The 19951-nt window shown below is 35.2% G+C and overlaps 1 protein-coding gene across 19 annotated transcripts in view; it reads right to left on the reverse strand.

The window, feature by feature from the left end:
• The window catches only part of LOC106881733 (E3 ubiquitin-protein ligase UBR4-like), a 218908-nt gene that overhangs the window by 38318 nt on the left and 160639 nt on the right, over positions 1 to 19951 (reverse strand). For 12 of the 19 annotated variants that reach the window (XM_089339687.1, XM_089339685.1, XM_089339683.1 and 9 more), the window contains 14 exons: positions 19714 to 19774; positions 19391 to 19569; positions 17931 to 18069; positions 17216 to 17341; positions 16900 to 16965; positions 10566 to 10685; positions 9582 to 9754; positions 7825 to 7936; positions 6591 to 6773; positions 5654 to 5738; positions 4854 to 4978; positions 4563 to 4698; positions 2430 to 2691; positions 1520 to 1661 (listed from right to left, as the gene is read on the reverse strand). In XM_089339687.1, the coding sequence (XP_089195813.1) occupies positions 1520 to 1661; positions 2430 to 2691; positions 4563 to 4698; positions 4854 to 4978; positions 5654 to 5738; positions 6591 to 6773; positions 7825 to 7936; positions 9582 to 9754; positions 10566 to 10685; positions 16900 to 16965; positions 17216 to 17341; positions 17931 to 18069; positions 19391 to 19569; positions 19714 to 19774 (1909 nt within the window). The remainder of the gene's footprint in view (positions 1 to 1519; positions 1662 to 2429; positions 2692 to 4562; positions 4699 to 4853; positions 4979 to 5653; positions 5739 to 6590; positions 6774 to 7824; positions 7937 to 9581; positions 9755 to 10565; positions 10686 to 16899; positions 16966 to 17215; positions 17342 to 17930; positions 18070 to 19390; positions 19570 to 19713; positions 19775 to 19951) is intronic. The other 7 variants (XM_089339693.1, XM_089339691.1, XM_089339696.1 and 4 more) reach the window with 1 other exon arrangement.

Here is a 19951-nt window from a genome sequence, read left to right on the forward strand (position 1 = left end):
AAATGGCAGAAGTTATTCCCAGGCATCCAGAAACAGCACATGAACCACCTGCCAAGATTACAGGCTGAGTTCTTGTGTGTGTTCCCCAAAGCATGTAACAACACTAATGCTGTTAACACTAATGATTTTAGCCAAATTAGGAGAGGCAACTATTTCAAAAACTATAATCCATGACATGAACAATTTATATAGTTGTAGAAAATATCAGTTTATTATATTGCTAACTTAGATAAATGAACTTTGTCTCATAATTGAAAAGAATTGGAGAAAAAGTTTTAATAGCAGATCCTATGCTTTCACACTAATAAAATTTAAATGTTATTTTTATTTATGTATTTATTTATTTATTTATTTATTAATTATTATTATTATTATTATTATCATTATTCGCTGTCAAGGTTGACTGCCTTTCATCCTTTTGGGGTCAATAAAGTGAGTACCAGTCAAGTACTGGGGACAATGTAATTCACTTACCCCTCCCCTGAAATTTGCTTGACTTGTGCCAAAAATTAGAATTATTATTATTATTTAAATAGTATTTATCAGAACTGAAAAAAAATGGGGAAAAATTTGATGCTCATACTGATAAAATTTATGAATATTTACGACCTATAGGGGTACTGTATTTCATTATGCAACCACAATTTACAACAAAGTATATGAAACGTTTTTATAAGTCAATACTGTGTTCTACTGTGTTAGCAGTGCTATAACATTTCTTTGTAAAGGTTATCTCTACAGATTTGCTATAGAAACTATAACCAGCACTGATTTTTGTTGCGACATTTCATATCCAAGATGCCTGATGTAAACAACAAGATCAAAGATGAAAAATGGCTAATGGGAGTTTAATATGTAAAACTGGCATATCCAATAACATTAAAAAACTGATTAATGAGTTGGATGGGTGCTGATGAAGGCACAAAACTCCCAAAATATGGCATATATGCCCATTACACATTTTTCATCTTCGGACTTTCGAGCGAGATCGTTGCCAGTGCCCCTGGACTGGCTCTTGTGCGGGTGGCACATAAAATACACCATTTGAGCGTAGCCGTTGCCAGTACCGCCTGACTGGCCTTTGTGCCGGTGGCACGTAAAAGCACCCTACACTCTCTGAGTGGTTGGCGTTAGGAAGGGCATCCAGCTGTAGAAACTCTGCCAAATCGTCCAACCCATGCTAGTATGGAAAGCGGACGTTAAACGATGATGATGATGATCTTGTTACATCAAGCGTCTCAGTGCTTGATAGAAAATCTGTAGCAATAACCTTAATAAGTGAAATAAATATCTATATTTATTTATTTATTCATTACTTAAAAAAAAAAATTGGGGGAGGGGGAGAATAAGGCATTGCAATATTTGTGCTTTGATTTTAAAATATCTTGAGTGAACTCATTTAGATCCCCATACAGCCGCAATCAGCTATAGCTAATGACATGAGGCTGATATACTGACAAATATGGCTTAGTAAAAACAATAAATAAATGAAGAGGAATTAATTGTTGTTTGTAATTACATTAGTAAGAAGATGGCCAAGATGAAAAAGAATTCCTTTAATGGTGAGGTAATATTTCCAATGAATAGGAGTGATTAGACGTCGATAAACCATCAGGAATTCAGAGGCACACTCTCCACTTTTACCAATGTCATCAAGGTAACTGCAACAGCAAAATAAACAATAGAGAGATAAATAAACAATAGGGTGTCGAAATAAAGGATTTAAAAAATCCATGTATTTTCAAGACATTTTAAAACTATATAAAAGCAATAGCTTATTAACTGCAAAATAAAAATGGGGTCCCTCTTTCTTTTCTTTAAAATCCTTTTTGATAGCCAAATTTCTGTTGAAATATACTGCCTTTGTTTCAGTTAAGTTTGAAATTGAAGAATTTACTTAAATAACAGACATTATCAAATTAGCATTTGGAACATAAATTAACGTAACGTTTCAATGGAAAGTTTTAATTTATATGACTCTAAAACAGCAAAACTGTTTCATAAAAACAAGGGGCATCTCAAGTAAATTGGTACCAAAAGGGTTGACACTTTTATCAACATACTTTTTGGGAAATATATTGCTTTTGTTCCAATTCATTTTGAAAATAATGAAGAATTTCATAAAATGAATTTGACTTTCATAAGCTGGTGCTTGAAACATAAAATGACATTTCAATAGAAAGTTTTAATTTATGTCAGTTTAAAATAGGAAGGTTTTAACATAGAAAGACCCAAAGGGCTGTCTGAGGCAGGCTGCTATCAAAATGGTTTAAGTCACAAATTTACATTAAAATATCTCAGCAGATTCAAAATTTCTCATAAGGCTTCAGAAACATCAATACAAATAATAAATTTCAAAACCATTTTTAAACAAGTGGAATTACATTTTGGCTTCAATTATATTAAAAAATGGAATGTAAAATGCTTACGTGGTTAATAAATCTATCATTTGTTTTCTGCGGTTTGGAACTTGGCATATAGATGAGATAATTGCACAGGCGGTATTACGTGCCAGACGTGAAGATGTGCAAAACATAGCTTGACGAAGCCAGGAGCTTTGAGATAAATGAAGCTGGATGCAAGGCATCTTCCACATTTTGAGTAACCATCGCTGACCATATTTTTCCATTAAATAACGGGATCGGATTTCATTTTTTTCTTCTTTCTTCTTTTTTGATGTTTCTGGTGAGGCTAAACAGATTAAAAATAAACAGAGAAACTTTGATATAAATAGGCACACCACAAAGAAACAATGATACTGGAATTAAATTTCAAAATCTAATTCTTAAATAATTAACAAAACATGTGCAACTAACTCTACTGTGCAATTATCTGCAAAACAAATAGTGTGTATTTTACAAAACCCAGAGCAAATTTTATACAAGCAGTATTGAATTTGGTAATTACTTTTACTAAATATTTTTTTTTGACGTGTGTGTGTGTGTGTGTGTGTGTGTGTGTGTGTAAGGGGCTGCTGCAAAGTTCCTGGCTTTGGGTAAAAGAAAATACAGGAGGATCAGTTAATCATGATTTTATTTAACATATTCCTCTCTCAGATTCACACACTTATTGCAGTGGCCCTTCAGTTTTCCTAAGCCCTGTAAAAGAACTCAGAAGGTTGGGCCTCCAACCAGGCCTTTCACAATACCTTCAAAGCCAGGAACTTTTCAGCAACCTCTCGTACTATATATGTATCTGTATGCGTGTGTATATTATACATATGTTAGTGTGTCATCATCATCATTTAACATCCCTTGTCCATGCTGGCATGGGTTGGACAGTTTGACTGGACTGGTAAGCTGGAAAGATACCACAGACTCCAGTCTGATTTGGTATGGCTTTCTACAGCTGGATACCCTTCTTAATGCCAACCACTCTGAGAGTGTAATAGGTGCTCTTACATGCCATCGGCATGGGTGTCATTTGTGTGACACCAGGGTGCATTTACACTGGTATCTACCACGACTGCGATTTTGCTCAGCTTGATGGGTCTTCTCAAGCATAACATAATGCCAAAGGTCTTGGTTATAGCCTCTGTGAGGCCTAACACTTGAAAGGAACTCAGCCGCTTTGCCTCCATGAGGTCCAACATTCAAAAGAACATTCAAGTCAGATAAAACTTGGTGCAGCTCCCCAGCTTACCAATTTCCAGTTAAACCATCAAACCCACGCCATCATGGAAAACAGACATTAAATGATGATGATGATGATGATAATTATCATCATCATCATTTAACATCCTTTTTTTCCATGCTGGCATGGTTTGGATGATTTGACAAGAAACAGATGAGTCAGAGGGCTTTGCCAGGTTCTCTCTTCTTTGGAATGGTTTCTACCCAATAAAGGAGTTCCTGGTGATCAAGGTTGACCATATTTCTGTACATGTGCAGGCCTGGTTAAAATACTTTTTAAAAGATTGGCAGCTGTCCATACATTAAAGTACTACCTCTCCATACCAATGATATTTATCCAGTTTTGTGGTAGGTGTAGGTTTCAAAGCACAAGGAGCCAGAGCAGATACTGCAATGCTTCCTTCCTGACACCTCTAATAGTCTGGCATTCTTACTGTTCCACCAAAACACTGCCCTGGAATGATGCATGTTTTAGTAAACCCTGAAAGAATGAATGGCAAAGTCAACCTCAGTGAAATTTGAACTCAGAATGCAGTGTCAGGAGAAATACCACAAGGCATTCTACTCCATGCTTTAATGACTGCCAATAAACTACCTTTAACATTTTACCTGTCCAAAGCATTTTCAGAAGTTTGTCCTAAACACCCAAGCTTGTCTTCAGACTTCTCGTTAGCCCTTGTTTCATACATTCTGAATATCAAGGCTTTCCTCTAATAAGTCCAAAGTTACTCTGGTAGTGGAAAAAAATTAGTAATGTGTATCATATGCATGGAAGCATGGATGCCAGGGAATTATGTCCCGTGTATCCGAGATACACAGGACAGTCAAAAAGGTTTCATTATATAAGCTTTCTAAATAAATAAACTTGTTAAATTAATTAAGCCTTCAATAATTTGTATAAAGTCGCCCAATATAAAATATAACAATAACCTTTGTCATTTCTTTTGGGAAGATAACGTCTCCAATTCTGGAAGCAAAACTTTGGATCACCAGCTAACCACGACTTGGCATTCATATGGATGCCACTCGGCATCAACCGGATATCTGAAGAATTGGTGTCTTTTTCCTGTAATAGTGGAAGCAAAACAAAAATGACAAATAGCAATGTATTTTAATAATACATATTGATTATATACTTGTACATAAGGAACGGTGTACAACATACAGAAATTTCAAGAAATGAAGCGAAGGAGAGAAACGGTTTCTAGTAAACTAAATTACCTTCCCACGTTTTGATTGACCATCGGATTTTACAAGGTGTTGAATAATTTTCAAACAAGGCAATGTAATGCTTTCCATCACCAGAGGACTCTTTAGTTGCATCCCCATGAGAAAGAGACGCATCACTGAAAAGTAAAGGAAAAACATCTCAGTCACGCAGGCAGACACTGGCGAGAATATAAAAACAAGTAAATTGGTTAAGATTCGGATGATTTAATTCCAGCAATTTAAGAAAAGAAATCAAGAGTAAGGAGGAGGAAATAATAATGAAAATCCATCATTGATTGATTGAAACTACAATCTTTGCTGTTGAGGCTTAGAAGAAGAAAAAAACAAAAACAAGAACACTATTCATGCTACATGGAGAGTCAAGTAAAGACCCCACTTTGGTCATGAATGGCCATGGGATTGCACCTAGAGGGTTCCCCTCCAAGGCACAAGTCCAGGCAAGGTTGTTTGTGGAAGACAAGCAGTTGCCCATGCAAACTAGCCTCTCCTCTCCACGCCACCGATGTTATGCAAGGGAAAGGCAAAGGGGCTGGTACAGCTTGGCACCAGTGACGTTGCAACTCATTCTTACAGCTGAGTGAACTGGAGCAACGTGAAATAAAGTGACTTGCTCAAGAACACAACATACTGCTCAGTCCGAGAACCGAACTCACTACCTCATGATTGTGAGCCCAATGCTCTAACCACTGAGCCACACACGTTCACATGGTGCTGCTGACAGTGAAAAGGAGAATGGAATCTCTGCAAGGAACTCAGAAATGAAAAGAAAAGGAAAAAAGAAGGGAACTTACCACAGCGTACTCTTTGCTCCCAACAAGAATCTTCTTGTTGAACCGAACTTGCTAGTAACAGGATTTCATGGCGCACCGAAGAGCCCTAAAAACAAAATTGTCAAACATTAAAACAGAAGAATATTCATCGACCTTCTGAGCAATTCTAATTATTACCTGACAACCAGAACTTACATGGAATAAATGATTTGATTATAATTGCACAGGGTAAATATTATTAAGAATAAATGGAAGTAATGTCAACAGGTTGAAACCTAATTCATAAGGAATGTTTCTAATTAGATAAAAAATACAATGAGGCATATTTCATATAAAAATGAAAAAAAAATTTGAGAATTTTGTTAAATATTTAAAAAGTTTATTTGAGACAATTATTTAAAAATTATGTGCACAGGCATGGCTGTGTGGGTCAGAAGCTTGCTTCACAATCATCCAGTTTTGGGTTCAGTCCCACTGTGTGGCACCAAAGGCAAGTGCCTTCCACAATAGCCAACTAAAGCCTTTTGAGAGGATATGGTAGAAGGAAACTGAAAGAAGCCCGTCATACAAACAAATGATTTTGTTTGTATATGTGTGTGAGTTTGTGTGGACATGTGTGAATGTATGCTCTTGTCTTGACGTTGCATGGTAGTTGTAAACGAGTATCACTGTCATGTAAGCGGCGTCATTCCTTTCCAATATTCTGTGAAAATGTGGGAACCATGGAGATGTATTAACTTGCTTGGAAACAGGTGAGGGCCATAGAATATCTGCCTCAATAAACTGTCCAACCCATGCAAGCAAGAAGCGGATGTGAAAGCAATGACAAAGTTTCTTTTAATGAGAATATATCTTTTATCACTGAAGAATCAAAAGTTCTGAGAGTAAAAGGCAACAGGGAAAAATTTTATTTCAATTTGTTTTCACTATAAATAAATAAATAAACTTAAATACGTACCAAATCAGGGTTTGAAAGGTATGCATTCATAGCTGAAGCAATTCTGGTCATAAGTAAGTTGTTCATTTCTTCTGTAGCTCGGCGGTTATCTCGTGTAAGAAGACACAAGAGGGATCGAACCTCATTGCGTACACTTAGAGTACCTCGGCGTAGATTGTAATCAATCAGTTCTTTAATCATTCCCTGAGGAGGTAATATTACACAATTACAAAAGGTGCAAGGCTAACATATTAATGATAGAACTATAAAACAAAAACTATATTTTTAATAATGCAAATGGTGAATATAACAAATCAGATTGTTGTTGTTGTTGGCACTCCGTCGCTTACGACGTCGAGGGTTCCAGTTGATCCGATCAACGGAACAGCCTGCTCGTGAAATTAACGTGCAAGTAACTGAGCACTCCACAGACACGTGTACCCTTAACGTAGTTCTCGGGGATATTCAGCGTGACACAGAATGTGACAAGGCTGACCCTTTGAATTACAGGCACAACAGAAACAGGAAGGAAGAGTGAGAGAAAGTTGTGGTGGAAGAGTACAGCAGGGTTCGCCACCATTCCCCTGCCAGAGCCTCGTGGAGCTTTAGGTGTTTTTCGCTCAATAAACACTCACAACGCCCGGTCTGGTAATCGAAACCGCGAGTCTGGTGCCCTAACCACTGGGCCATTGTGCCTCCAACAAATCAGATATTCCTCGTCATTTAACCCCATTGAGAAAGAAAAGAAAAAAGGCCAAGTGACAGTAGCAGTGATGACAATTCAAAACCAAAAAGACCAGGGAAAGGAACATATGGCGCCCTCTCACCAAATGGATGACGAGGACCTGACAGTTGACAGTGGAGAAAAGTCATCAATGGCTTATGCTCTATAGCAGGGGTTTATTGTCACTTAAAAGATTTCGATTAAAAAACATATATAAAATCAAATTGCCCATAAAAAGTATTTGCTGTCCACGGACCCCCTGTGGTCCGCGGACCACAGTCTGAAAACCCCTGCTCTATAGCGAGTGAAGGGATAAGTAAGTAAATAGCTACAATAGTCCTTCCACAATGTAACTGTTTCAGTTATTACACAGGTCTCAGATAGGGAGTCACTTACCAAACTAAATATAACTCCGAAAAATATTAAAAAAAGTAATATTTTCTTAGAATGGAAAACTTCTTTCATAAACAGTTTTTACGAATGGTTATTGTTTTTGATCTGGTACAAAATAAAGAGACAAAAATAATCTACCTGGCTACACAAAATCTGCCTCATTGTTGCATTAGTGACAAGAGCTCTCAGTAATGTGATGCAGTGGCTGACAGCAGCACTGGCACAACCATAGCAAGTTGATGGTCGATGACTAAAAACAAACAAACCAATAACAAAGAGTTTATTACACAATGCAATAATAAAGAATTTATAACGATTTATTACAAAATGCAATATGGAAATGGCAGGTATAAGACAAAAGAAATACTCAAGTAATTATTAGACAAAAATTTATATTATTATAATTATTTAAGAAATATATTTAGTTAGGCGTAGGAGTGGCCGTGTGGTGAGTAGCTTGCTTACCAACCACATGGTTCCGGGTTCAGTTTCACTGCATGGCACCTTGGGCAAGTGTCTTCTACTGTAGCCTCGGGCTGACCAACGCCTTGTGAGTGGATTTGGTAGACGGAAACTGAAAGAAGCCCGTCATGTGTGTGTGTGTGTGTGTGTGTGTGTATTTGTGTGTCTGTCTGTATTTGCCCCCCCCCTCCCCCACATCGCTTGACAACCGATGTTGGTGTGTTTACGTCCCCATAACTTAGTAGTTCGGCAAAAGAGACCGATAGAATAAGTACTAGGCTTCCAAAGAAGTACTAGGCTCCAGCACGGCCTCAGTCAAATGACTGAAACAAGTAAAAGAGAGTTAATTCACCAGGAGATTAAGCAGGATACTAGATGCCAAAAAGGCTGAGAACAGAAAGTTCCCATTGAGGCTGTGGTAGTGTATTAATTAAAACCAGGATCTCATTGGGTAATAGTGAGCTACAAATGTTTGTTTCTAGTTGGTTAGCTACATAAGTAAAGAAATACAGAGCAAGGGAGGCTACAAGCCAATAAGGGATGTGGTTTAAAATACTGAAAGCATCAAGATATAAGTATCATGACAGTGAATCGGTTGGTTACATTCAGTGGTTCACAGTGTTAACTAGTCCAGTAGTGTCAGCATAAATTGCTACATGAACAAAATAATGTGTTGGAAGAAGAAGGTATTTATAAAGGCCACAACTTTTGAAAGCAGTTCAACAGTCACAGCATGATAGGGTTCACTTGAAGCAACAGGTTTGGGGCATAAAACATTCCAGAACCAGTGTGGAGTTTAAAAGTAGAAACTAACAATAATAATAATATCACCACCACCATCATTTAATGTCCATTTTCCATGCTGGCATTGGTTGGACAGGATCTGGTGATCTACAGGGCTACACTGTGCTCCATGTTAGCTTGGGCATGTTTTCTGTGACTGGATACTCTTCTTAACACTGACCACTTTACATTGTGTTCTGGATGTTTTTCTTGTGCCACTGGCATAAGTGGAGTTGCCAAGTAACTTGCAAGACAGGAAAGAACAAGGGGAAAGGGAAAAATCCCTTTGACTGAAATAGGGGAGAATTTGAGAGGGGAGAGGGGAGATTTTATGCCAGAGACAAGCAGAGGTGGCTTGCTATGGAGATGTTACATGGCTACCATGCATTTAAATAAGGGTGGGTGGGAGCATAATGTAATGAATGTATGATGTTATTGCTACATGCATGCAAATATATCAAGGGACTGTTTTTAATTGGGTACAATGAACACAACAATGCAATTTGTCTTAGGTGCAACACATAAAAAGCCCTCAACATTTTCATGAACATACATGTCTGTTGCTTCATAATGTAATTTAAAGAAAAATTAGGTGTATGAACTTTGGAAAGATTTCAACAAATATTAAAATAGAAAAACATTTGTTTTACCTATCTCTTGCTTTGTGTATGGAAGATGACATTGAAGGGTGTGACTGGTGCATTAAACTTGTCACACTTCCTTGCGGACTTGTAATTGGTGAGTCACTGGCCACACCACTTAAAACAGCTTCTTTCTGTTGACGATCATAATCAACAAGCTCCTTACGGCAGGCAAGTACTTTCTATTAGAGAAATTAAAAATGAGAACACGGATGACCATTGATAAAAATACAGATTTAAAAATAGAGTTTTGTGTGTGTACATGTGGCTTCAGAGTAAATATTCTTCCACATTTTGGTCAACCTTCTCTATGCACATGTAGAGGAAGAAATCTCTGTGCAGGTACATGACCAGCTAGAAATAGTTGCAGCTACAGTTCCTTCTAATACACTTTATCCAATAACTAGCCCTTTTTCTTCAAGTTCAGAAGTTCGGGAGATACTTCATCCCTCAGCAGTTATTGCCACTTTAAAAAGCTCAAGAGGGGAGCTCAATGGATAAAGTAATCTAAGATACCCACAAAGAGCGGATAATTAAGTCAATTCACAGCTAATATGGAGCTAACAACAACAATCTTCTTTGTGTGATGCTCTTGCTTTAAGTTTGAGCCTGTGCAAAAAGCCCCTACATAGCCTCTTGTAATGCTCTCAATGGGATGACAGTCTGTTGCAGGGTTACTCCTCATCTACAGCTGAGCGGACTGGAGTAACATGAAATCAAGTGTCTTGCATAATTAAGGACACAATGCACTGCCCACTCTAGGAACTGAAACCACACTCTTGCGATTATTGGCTCTCTGGAAATTCCCTCCTGAATCATGTCTTTCCTACTAAGGTTGACTTGCAGCATTTCAAGAGGACCATTAACGACACTAACGAGTGGGAAAACTTGAAAATAACGAGGCTGGGTAGAGAGGAGATAGAAAAGGAAAGAGGAGGGAGAGAGACAGAAAAAGAGAAAGGTGAGAGAGACAGAGGGAGGGAGGCAAAATACCTGAATGATTTTACTGAGCTCATCAAATGATGATTTGCATTCGATACAGTACTTCGTGGCCAACTGCTGTATGGCCTTGTGTACACTACTGTTTGGGACATTAGTTGCAGTGCTCTCTTCCTGAAAGTACAAATTGAACAAACATGATATAAACCTTAGCTTTCAACACATTCACTTAAAATACAAAACTGTGACAATGTGAAACACAACAGTTTATCAGAATCTTTGGCAATCTTTACATTCTAAGGTGTGCAACTTTCAGCTAGCTTAGGCTTCATCACAAGTGTTTTTGTTTGTTTGTTTTTCCATCTTTATATCCAGAAACACACACACTGCAGTGTGCATGTGTCTGTATGTGTGTGTAATATACAGATATACACCATCATCACTTAAATGAATGTTAAATGAGGAGGATGATGTTTATAAATGAGTGTGTATAAAATGCAAATGTGCACACATTCTCCTTGCTAACTTTGTGCTTGTAGACCAAGTGTTATAGTTTTATAGTTCGCAGTCAATCTACCTGAAGATGATAAATTGCCACATGTGATTTTAATGTAGTAATGTTCACTGGCTTTTATATCTGTCCCCCACCCCTCAAGCTAAGAAGGATTAAACTGATTATACATATTTGCTATATCTGCATCGTTTTACAGCTGGATGCCCTCCCTGTTGTTAACCCTTACTTGGGCTAAAAATCAAGAAATACTCTAAAATAAAAATCTAAAATGCCAACTGTTAAAGTGAAAATATATTGAGTTAAAGATTGAGATACAATCAACAAAAGCCTAAATGTTGAAACTGTACATAAATATTTTTCATTTGACTAGTTTTAAATATTCTTTAAAAACATTAATTGCCTCCTTCCATCAAGTACTTTTCTTTTTCTCTCAAGAGATGTTTTCTTTCACTAAAAATATGCCACTTGGAAAGAATCTGAAGCATTTAGTTATCTTTCCATTAAAATACACCAACTTTGTTTCAATCAAAAATTTAGTAAAATAATTTTGTCATTACTAAAAGCTAGTGTTTGGAACATAAATTAGCACAAAATTTTGATGTAAGATTTTAGTTTAAATCACTTTAATTCTTTAGCATTCAGATTACTTCATCAAATGCAATGCTTATTTATGCACATTTTTTTCAGAACTAATCATGTATTATCTTGTGTCTGAGATTTCAAAGATGCGATTATTTATTTTAAGAATAATATTGCAAAATAGTTGTGAGAGGCCAGATCTGGCCAGTTTGAACATAAAGCAGGTAGAATATGTAGCCCAGTCTAAATGCTAAAGAGCTAAAACAAGAATTTTGTGTCCGAGAAACCAATGGCAGCTTTGGGAAGGTCAATATCAAAAGAATTAAACAACAGACGGCATTCTGTGTTATAGACTTTGTAAAAATTTTCAGTAGTTTATGTTGATTCGCTATAAATCTATCAGTCATAGCAGTGTGCCATTTATTCATTATATACTATGAAATACTTCAATCATTAAGCAGTCTTAGTATTCGACTGTCTCAAGCATAATAATAATAATAATAATAATAATAAAATAGAAGTTTCTTTTCTAAGTCAAAAATAGTTTAGATTTGAGCAGTTATTTATATTTTACCAACTACAAATGTGTCTCAACTTGAGACATTACTTTCAACAATGGGATGTTACAAATGCAACAGTAACTGGTTGAGATATCTAGATTGCAGATTTGTTTGTGTGTGTGTGTGTGTGTATGTGTGTGTGTGTGTTATTTTAAAGTCAGTTTAAGAATACCAATGGAACATTTACTGATGGAGTGGCTCAATATTAAGAGTAGAGTCAAATTTAGTATAAAGTTCACACTGAGTGTGACCAAAGCATCACCAAGCAGGAATAAACCATTTAGGTGGAATTTGAAGTTTCAGTCAACACAAAATTTTATAATGCGTGTGCATGACAGAAAGAGAGAGAGAGAGAGATAAAGAGAGAGAGAGAGCAATGTTCTATCTGACCCTTTGCGAAAAAGGATTATCTTTGCTGTTAGTAAAAGCAGAAGATTTGCAATGTTCTTCGCACAACACTGATACCAATAGTTACCAATAAAAATTAGAATCCAAAGACAGTCACAATCAATCAATCTAGTTAGTGAATTTTTACAAAAATCTTCAATCCTAATTTGGTTCTAAGGTACAAAAGCTTGTTGACAACAGAGTTTCATGTCACTGATTCAATGCCTTTCAAGGTTTTCATTCTTGTAAAAGTTGGAGGAAGTTGACAGTTCTTAAGTCTGTGTGAATATCTCTTTTCTTGTTACTTCCATTTAATTCTCTTCTACTAAAGTTTAATTTTCCATTGCTGTTCTTCCATAAAAGTTAATGAGGTTCAGATTCATTTTATACAGCTGCTTCTCAGAGAACCTTTTTGGGGGGATTTTACTGTTAAAACTGAATACAAAATTTGGAAGAAAATTCTAATGCAACAAATGAGAATTTAAGCTAAATGCTCAAAATTTTCCTGAATGTTAAGTCAAGCACATTCACAAAACATTACTATAATTTTTTTTTTTTTTTAAATATTTCATTGGCTCAAAGAATTTGGCAAAAGGATCCAGAGAAGTGTCTTCTTCATCAAAAAACTGTTCCTTTGTTTCAGAAATGAAATAAATATAATTGAATCAAATTTCAGTTAAACTTAGTTTAAGAAATAATAGAAATTTCAACAGAGAATACAAGTTTAAACAGCATTTGAATGCGGAATTAAAGATTAAATGAAGGAAAAAATTGCATTAGTCAGTAATTAGCAAGAATTAAGATTAGAATTTGTTGTTTTTTTTCTCTTTGTTGAAATGGTAGGAGGGTGGGATGCTGATTTATTCAAACTGGTGAGACTGATACAGTGGATGTTGAATTTGAGGTTCTGTAAATCAACACCTGTGGGGAAAAATGTGGGCAGGAAGCAATTCCAGAAAAATATATAAATTAAGGAGGAATAATTAGGGCAGAGAGTCTAATGCAAAGTCTGCAGGATGCAATTCAGTGAATGTGTCAAGAATAGGAGCAATGAGATGAGATAGAGGTGGTATCCCGCTTCCTAAGTGAGAGGCAGCAGCTTTTGTTGAAAGAGACACAGAAAAGATAAAGTATATGAGTAGGTTAGGTAGTTAGGGCAAGTTTTTTAACTGCAGCTTAGAATGTCTGGAGTGTTAGAGCAGCAGGACTCCAGTGTGGGCTGCTAAAGGTGAAGGCCAGCAATTGATCAGGACTGAAGCATTTTGTAGCTCTGAAAAGGAAACTCAACCTTTTGGATATAATTCTGGTAATGATTGATGTGTGTGCATAAGAGAGAGAGATTGTTAAGTGAAGTGTTGTGGTAACATTTTGGTGCTGTTGAAGGAGACTAAGTGATCATATATCTCCATCAAGCGAAGTTTCCAAGGAGTTAGTTCATAGAATTGGTACGTGTTCAGCATCTAGGGTGCATTAGGATGATGCAATGTGTGGAAAGTTAAATCGGTTTGAAGGGTGGCATCTCCATAGTAAATGTTTTTAATTAGTAGTAACACCAAGCAGATCATATTATCATATTTTGTCACCATTTCTTTGTTGAAACACACTGCACTTGTTGCAATTTCAGGCATTTTTTTTTTATTGCTTAAATAAAATTGGTGAGTGTGCATCTTGAGTGTGAATTACTTGAAGAGGTTAGGGAACTGTTAACTGTTGATTTCAGAAAGATAATCCCCGTTAGAAGGACAAGCTATATGATACATGTAAGAGGACGAAATAATACATATGACAGTTGAATGAAAGTAATGAGATCAAATAATGTGAAACAACAAGAACAAGACAGAGAGAGAAAGAGAGAGAGAGAGATAGATAGATAGACAGAGAGAGAACAGGGTGAGAGAAAGAGAGAACAAGGTGAGAGAGAAAGAGAGAGTAAATATGTTAAGATGAAAGTAATTATGTTAGATTCTGAGGAATGTAAAAGTAGCAGCTCAACAAGGACCTGGCAGGAGACAGAAAACCACAGAAAGTTAGTTCTTTCAAGTAAGATAATGACAAGCTCTAAAAGAAGTTGCTTTTTAATAAAAAATTTGTACTTTGGATCTATTAAATACATAATGAAAATGTGATCATTAAAATTGATAACAATGGGTCACAGGTTTCAGTCAATACACAGTTGTGTTTTCAGCCAAAATACATTATTATTATCATTATTATTATTTACATTTCTATGTACTTCCACATTTCATTGTCCTATACCATCCCTGATGTTTTTTTTTTGTTAACTCTTAGTGATAAGTAAAAAAAAATTATTATTATTATTATTATTATTATTATTATTATTATTATTATTATTATTATTATTATTATTATTATGGCGGCAAGCTGCCAGAATTGTTAACACGCTGGATGAAATGCTTAACGGTATTCTGCCCGTCGTTACGTTCTGAGTTCAAATTCCACCAAAGTCGACTTTGCATTTCATCCTTTTGGGGGTCGATAAATTAAGTACCAGTTGTGTACTGAGTTTGATCTAATCAACTGGCCCCCTCCCGCTAAATTTCAAGCCTTGTGCCTACAACAGAAAGGATTATTATTATTATTATTATTATTATTATTTTCGGGCCTTGTGCCTAAAGTAGAAAATATTATTATTATTATTATTATTATTAACAGTTGAGAGAATGAAACAATGTACTCAACTGTTAATAACAATATTAATAATAATAATCTTTAATATAATTTACTCTACTGTTAATACGATTATTATTATTAATATTATTAACAATTGTGTAAATTGTTTCATTTTCTCAACTGATAATAGTAATAATAAGAATAATAATAGTTTTTTTTCTACTCTAGGCACAAGATCCCAAAATTTTTTGGCCTCGTGCCAAGTATAGAAAAGATTATTATTATTATTATTATTATCATTATCATTATTATTATTATTATCATTATTATTATCATTATTATTATTATTATCATTATTATTATTATTATTATTATTATTATTATTAACAGCTGAGAAAATGAAACAATTTAGTTTCCGGTGAGAAGGAGGAAGGCTTGGTGTTTTTAGTCAAACACTTTCATGGAAAAAGTATGTCAACCGTTTGTCTTTACTAACTGTTGAGGAAGACCATTGTTAAATTCTTAAGATTTTACTCTTTCACTGAGACAATATCACCTTTAACCTTTCTAAAAAGTTAATGAGTGAAGGCACATGGTTTAGTGGTTAGGGTATTCAGCTCTTTATCATAAGGTCCTGAGATCGATTTTAGGCAGCACATTGTGTCATTGAGCAAGACACTTTATTTCACGTTGCTCCAGTTCACTCAGCTGGCAAAAATGAGTTGTACCTGTAATTCAAAGGGTCCAACCTTGTCACACACTGTAACCTGAATCTCCCCGAGAACTACATAAAGGGTATACGTGTCTGTGGAGTGCTCAGCCATTTGCATGTTAGACTAGGCTGTCTGCTGATGTTGATCAGATCAACCGGAACCGTCGCCTCACCAACAAAGTGCCAGTTATCACATTAACTGAAAGCTGATAAGCCATCGACAAAAAGAATTCTTACAAAACATTTACTTAAAATTCATTACATTACATGTTTTCTACAAACTTTCAAATGTGACATGACTTAAATATTATGTTGTTAAGATAACCTAGTGTTGTGTTATGTAGAGATGAACATTTGTAAAATATTTTATACTTTATCTAAAATTAGAAATAATATTTTCTGCACTAATAATAATGTAAATTGAGACAGGCTGATAACATCAATGAGTATATCACTTTTCAATGGAATTATTAATTACAGAAATAAATTCATTATATATATATATATATTTTTTTAAATGGTAAACTTTTGCATGAGATCAAAATGTAAAGTTAACATTGTAGACGTTATGATAAACCAAGAAATAATTAAAAATAAAGATTTTTTTAAAATGGAAATTTCATAATTCAATAAAGTAAGTGACTGCTAATTAGAGAATATAAATGTATATAATACAAGATGAAAAAGTAGATGTTAGAAGCTCCAAAAATAAGTGATTAAAAAAAGAACAGAAAAACTGTAGCACCAACGTAGAAGCATTCTAAAGAGCCAAATCAGTTTTGGATTTGAGTTGTGTGATCAACTGAAGAATCACTAAATTGATAAACAACAGTTACAAAGAATAAAAAACAGAAAATAAGAAAATTTGGATCAATTCTCGAAATTTCTTTCTTTCAAACTGTCTCCTTTCTGGCCGTTTTCTGGAGAGGGTGGGGTGGGGGAGAATATGTTGAGACAAAAAAATAGAAAAATTGGGAATATTCAATGAAGATTAAAAACACTAACCCCAAAACAACTCAGCTGACTAGTTTTGAAACAGCGATTTGTGAGATCTTTGACTGGGGTATAGATCTGTAAAAACAGTTGAAATGATGCATAAAAAAAAAAAGTTAATAAAAAAGGTTAATTTTCAAAAAAGCAGCTAGAAATGGTCTTCAGAATATGTTAAAGTAGAAAAAGGAAAATAAACATAATTAAACAAAGGGGAGGCTGACACACAAGTGAAAAAAAAAAAAAAATTTTAACAGTTCTAATGTGAAACTTTCTTTTGTGAAAGGGGAGGAAGATGAGGAGGAGGAGGAAGTGTTAGAAAGGAACTTACCAAAGTTTTGTCAGAGCTGTGTTCTGTCACTTGCATCAACAAATTTTCTAGAGCTGGTTTGTGTGCTTGCAGTTGTTTATAAGTACGATCTGCCTTTTCTAATAAGCTGTTGATAGTTGCAATTGACTGAAAAAAATTTTTTTTTTAATATTTCCACAATTAAGCATCCAAATAAAAAAAATAATTTGCATTCTATGATCAACAAAATAAGGTTTTATAAATGTCGAAACACTAAGTGTTTAATATAAATTATTAAGGTGATCAGCTGGTAGATTCGTTAGCATGCTGGGCAAAATGCTTAGTGGTATTTCATCTGTCTTTATGTTCTGAGTTCAATTGAGGTAGACTTTACCTTTTGCCCTTTCGGGATCAATAAAAATTTTATCAGTTAAGCACTGGGATCGATTTAAAACCTCCCAAAAGTGCTGGTATTGTACCAAAATTTGAAACCAATATAAAGAATTGTCATCCCCCACACCATCTTAATTTATGAATAGGAAAATAAATTATATAAAATCATCATCTTAATAATATTGTTGGTCAGTAATCTTTAAAGATAGAAGCAACAATCTATTTCCGCCAATTTTATTTCAATATTTCTTAAATAATTTCATTTAACAGACGTAAAATTTATCTTCTATAACAAAACATGAAGAACATTGGTTCCAAATATGACACTTTGCAAAGTCTCAGAGAGTTTAATAAGTTTACATACTTTTTTCCGATCATCTTCATTTTCAATGGGATCAACAGCACAACATGGCTTGGCAGTCATCGTGAAGTCAAATTTAGCATATTTGCAGAAACCACAAGCATTACACAGAAAAGGATCTTTTTCATCATAGTTAATAGACCTACAAAAAATATAATAATTACTTTCTTAAACTGCTATCCATAAATCAAGCTTTATTTACATTATTTACATTAGACGGATATTTGTCTTCATCTTATTTGTTGTTAACACAGCGTTTTGGCTGATATACCCTCCAGCCTTCATCAAGTGTCTTGGGGAAATTTTGAACCTGGGTTCTCATTCCTAAGGTATTTTTTGATATTGTTATTATTATCATTAATCAGGTCATTGCCTGGAATCAAACTCGGAATCTTGGGGTTAGTAGCCTGCACTCTTAACCACTACGCCATATAGAACTGTATAAATCAAGCTATTTTCATGTGCAAATAAAGGTATAATAAATATCTTCTTTTTTTTTTTATCATTTAATCTAAGGAGAAGTGGCAGTGATGACAGTGTTTTACCGATGTGTGGTGCCATATGGGTGAGAGCAATAGTTGATGTACAGCTTCAGCTTATGAAGGTTGATGCCTGGAAGGCAGATGTGAGGTGGGGGGGGGGTCAAGAGGTTTGAAGTGACACTCGAGAGGAATTGGGCAAAGTGTTTAGTCTAGGGTCTAGAGAGTGAGACAGTAAGGAGGATGGTAGGAGGAAAAACCGACAGAGATGCAACAATAGCTGCATCTTCTGAGGAATAGAAAACCAACCTTGTCCAACTCCAGCCAGCAAGTAAAAACCATGATACTAGTTTTGTACTTGCTTGGATTGAATTGCAAAGACAGGGTACCAAAATGGTAAAGTAGTGTTTTGGGGTGTTGAGACTTGCCTGGGTGATTAACTATTACAGTGGATGTCTGTGAGGATTAACTACTACAGTGGATGTCTGTTTAGGGCATTGTGTATTCAAGACAGAATTTCCCTGGATGCATGTTTCCTTCTCTTTGTAAGATGATAGGACGTGACTTGAAGAGGAATTACCAACTCATGGTCCTGTGCATCTTTGATGTCTTTAACTTCTGTTGCATGGGTGCAGGTCTATGTTGTACGACATGTTCTCTGGTGTTTAGCAGGTAATTTTATCTCGTTACATTGTCTGCCTACATCTTAGCTGGATGTTATGACTGATTAACATTGCTATTACCCAATTTATGCAGAATCCTCTCCTTCAAATTTGTTCAATACCCTATACTGGTCCTTAAGTTTTTCTGCCTCAACTTTATGTTGAAACACTATTTCAGTCATGAACACAAACATTTTTTCAGGAGTAATAAACCCAGAATCCCAGAATCACTAAGAGGATCCTTTCTTTAGCTTTTTTTTGCTTTTTTTTTTTTTTTAATATTTTAGTTCCTAATTATATGAAATAACAGCAGTTTCCTTACCTGCACTTATGACATTGAAAAACATTTTCTCCGCAATTGCCACAAACACCAGGATTAGCTCGAACACTTGCACTGCACCGAGGACACTGCAATGTTTCTGCAGTAGCTTGTAAATTGTCATAGAAATCAGCATACTCAATCATTAAGTTACAGGCTACAATTGGAATGGGGAATTCTACCTAAAATGCAAAAATGGGGAAAAAAAAAAACCAAGTTCATTGATAAATGCAAGTAATTTATATGAAAACAAATAAGGATAAATAAAAATTAGCCAGAATAGAGTTTAAAAAAAGAAAGGGGTTGTGATTTCATAAACTACTTACTTTAACATCAGTTTGTCCATTTCCAAGTGTAACTCTACGAGCTTTGTGCCATAAACCAGGCCTGAAATCACAATTACAAAACTTCCTTACAAGTCAGGCAAAGTTATAACAAGCATGTTGATAATGAAGATGTTTAATGAAAATATTTAAAGTTACATTATATTGTTTGTAAATTTAAAGAAATGAAAACAACAAATTTTTTTTTTTAAATTAGTACAGGTACACAACCGATTTTCCA

This window comes from Octopus bimaculoides, chromosome 22, assembly GCF_046866305.1.
Source record: "Octopus bimaculoides isolate indiv1 chromosome 22, ASM4686630v1, whole genome shotgun sequence".
Taxonomy (NCBI): domain Eukaryota; kingdom Metazoa; phylum Mollusca; class Cephalopoda; order Octopoda; family Octopodidae; genus Octopus; species Octopus bimaculoides.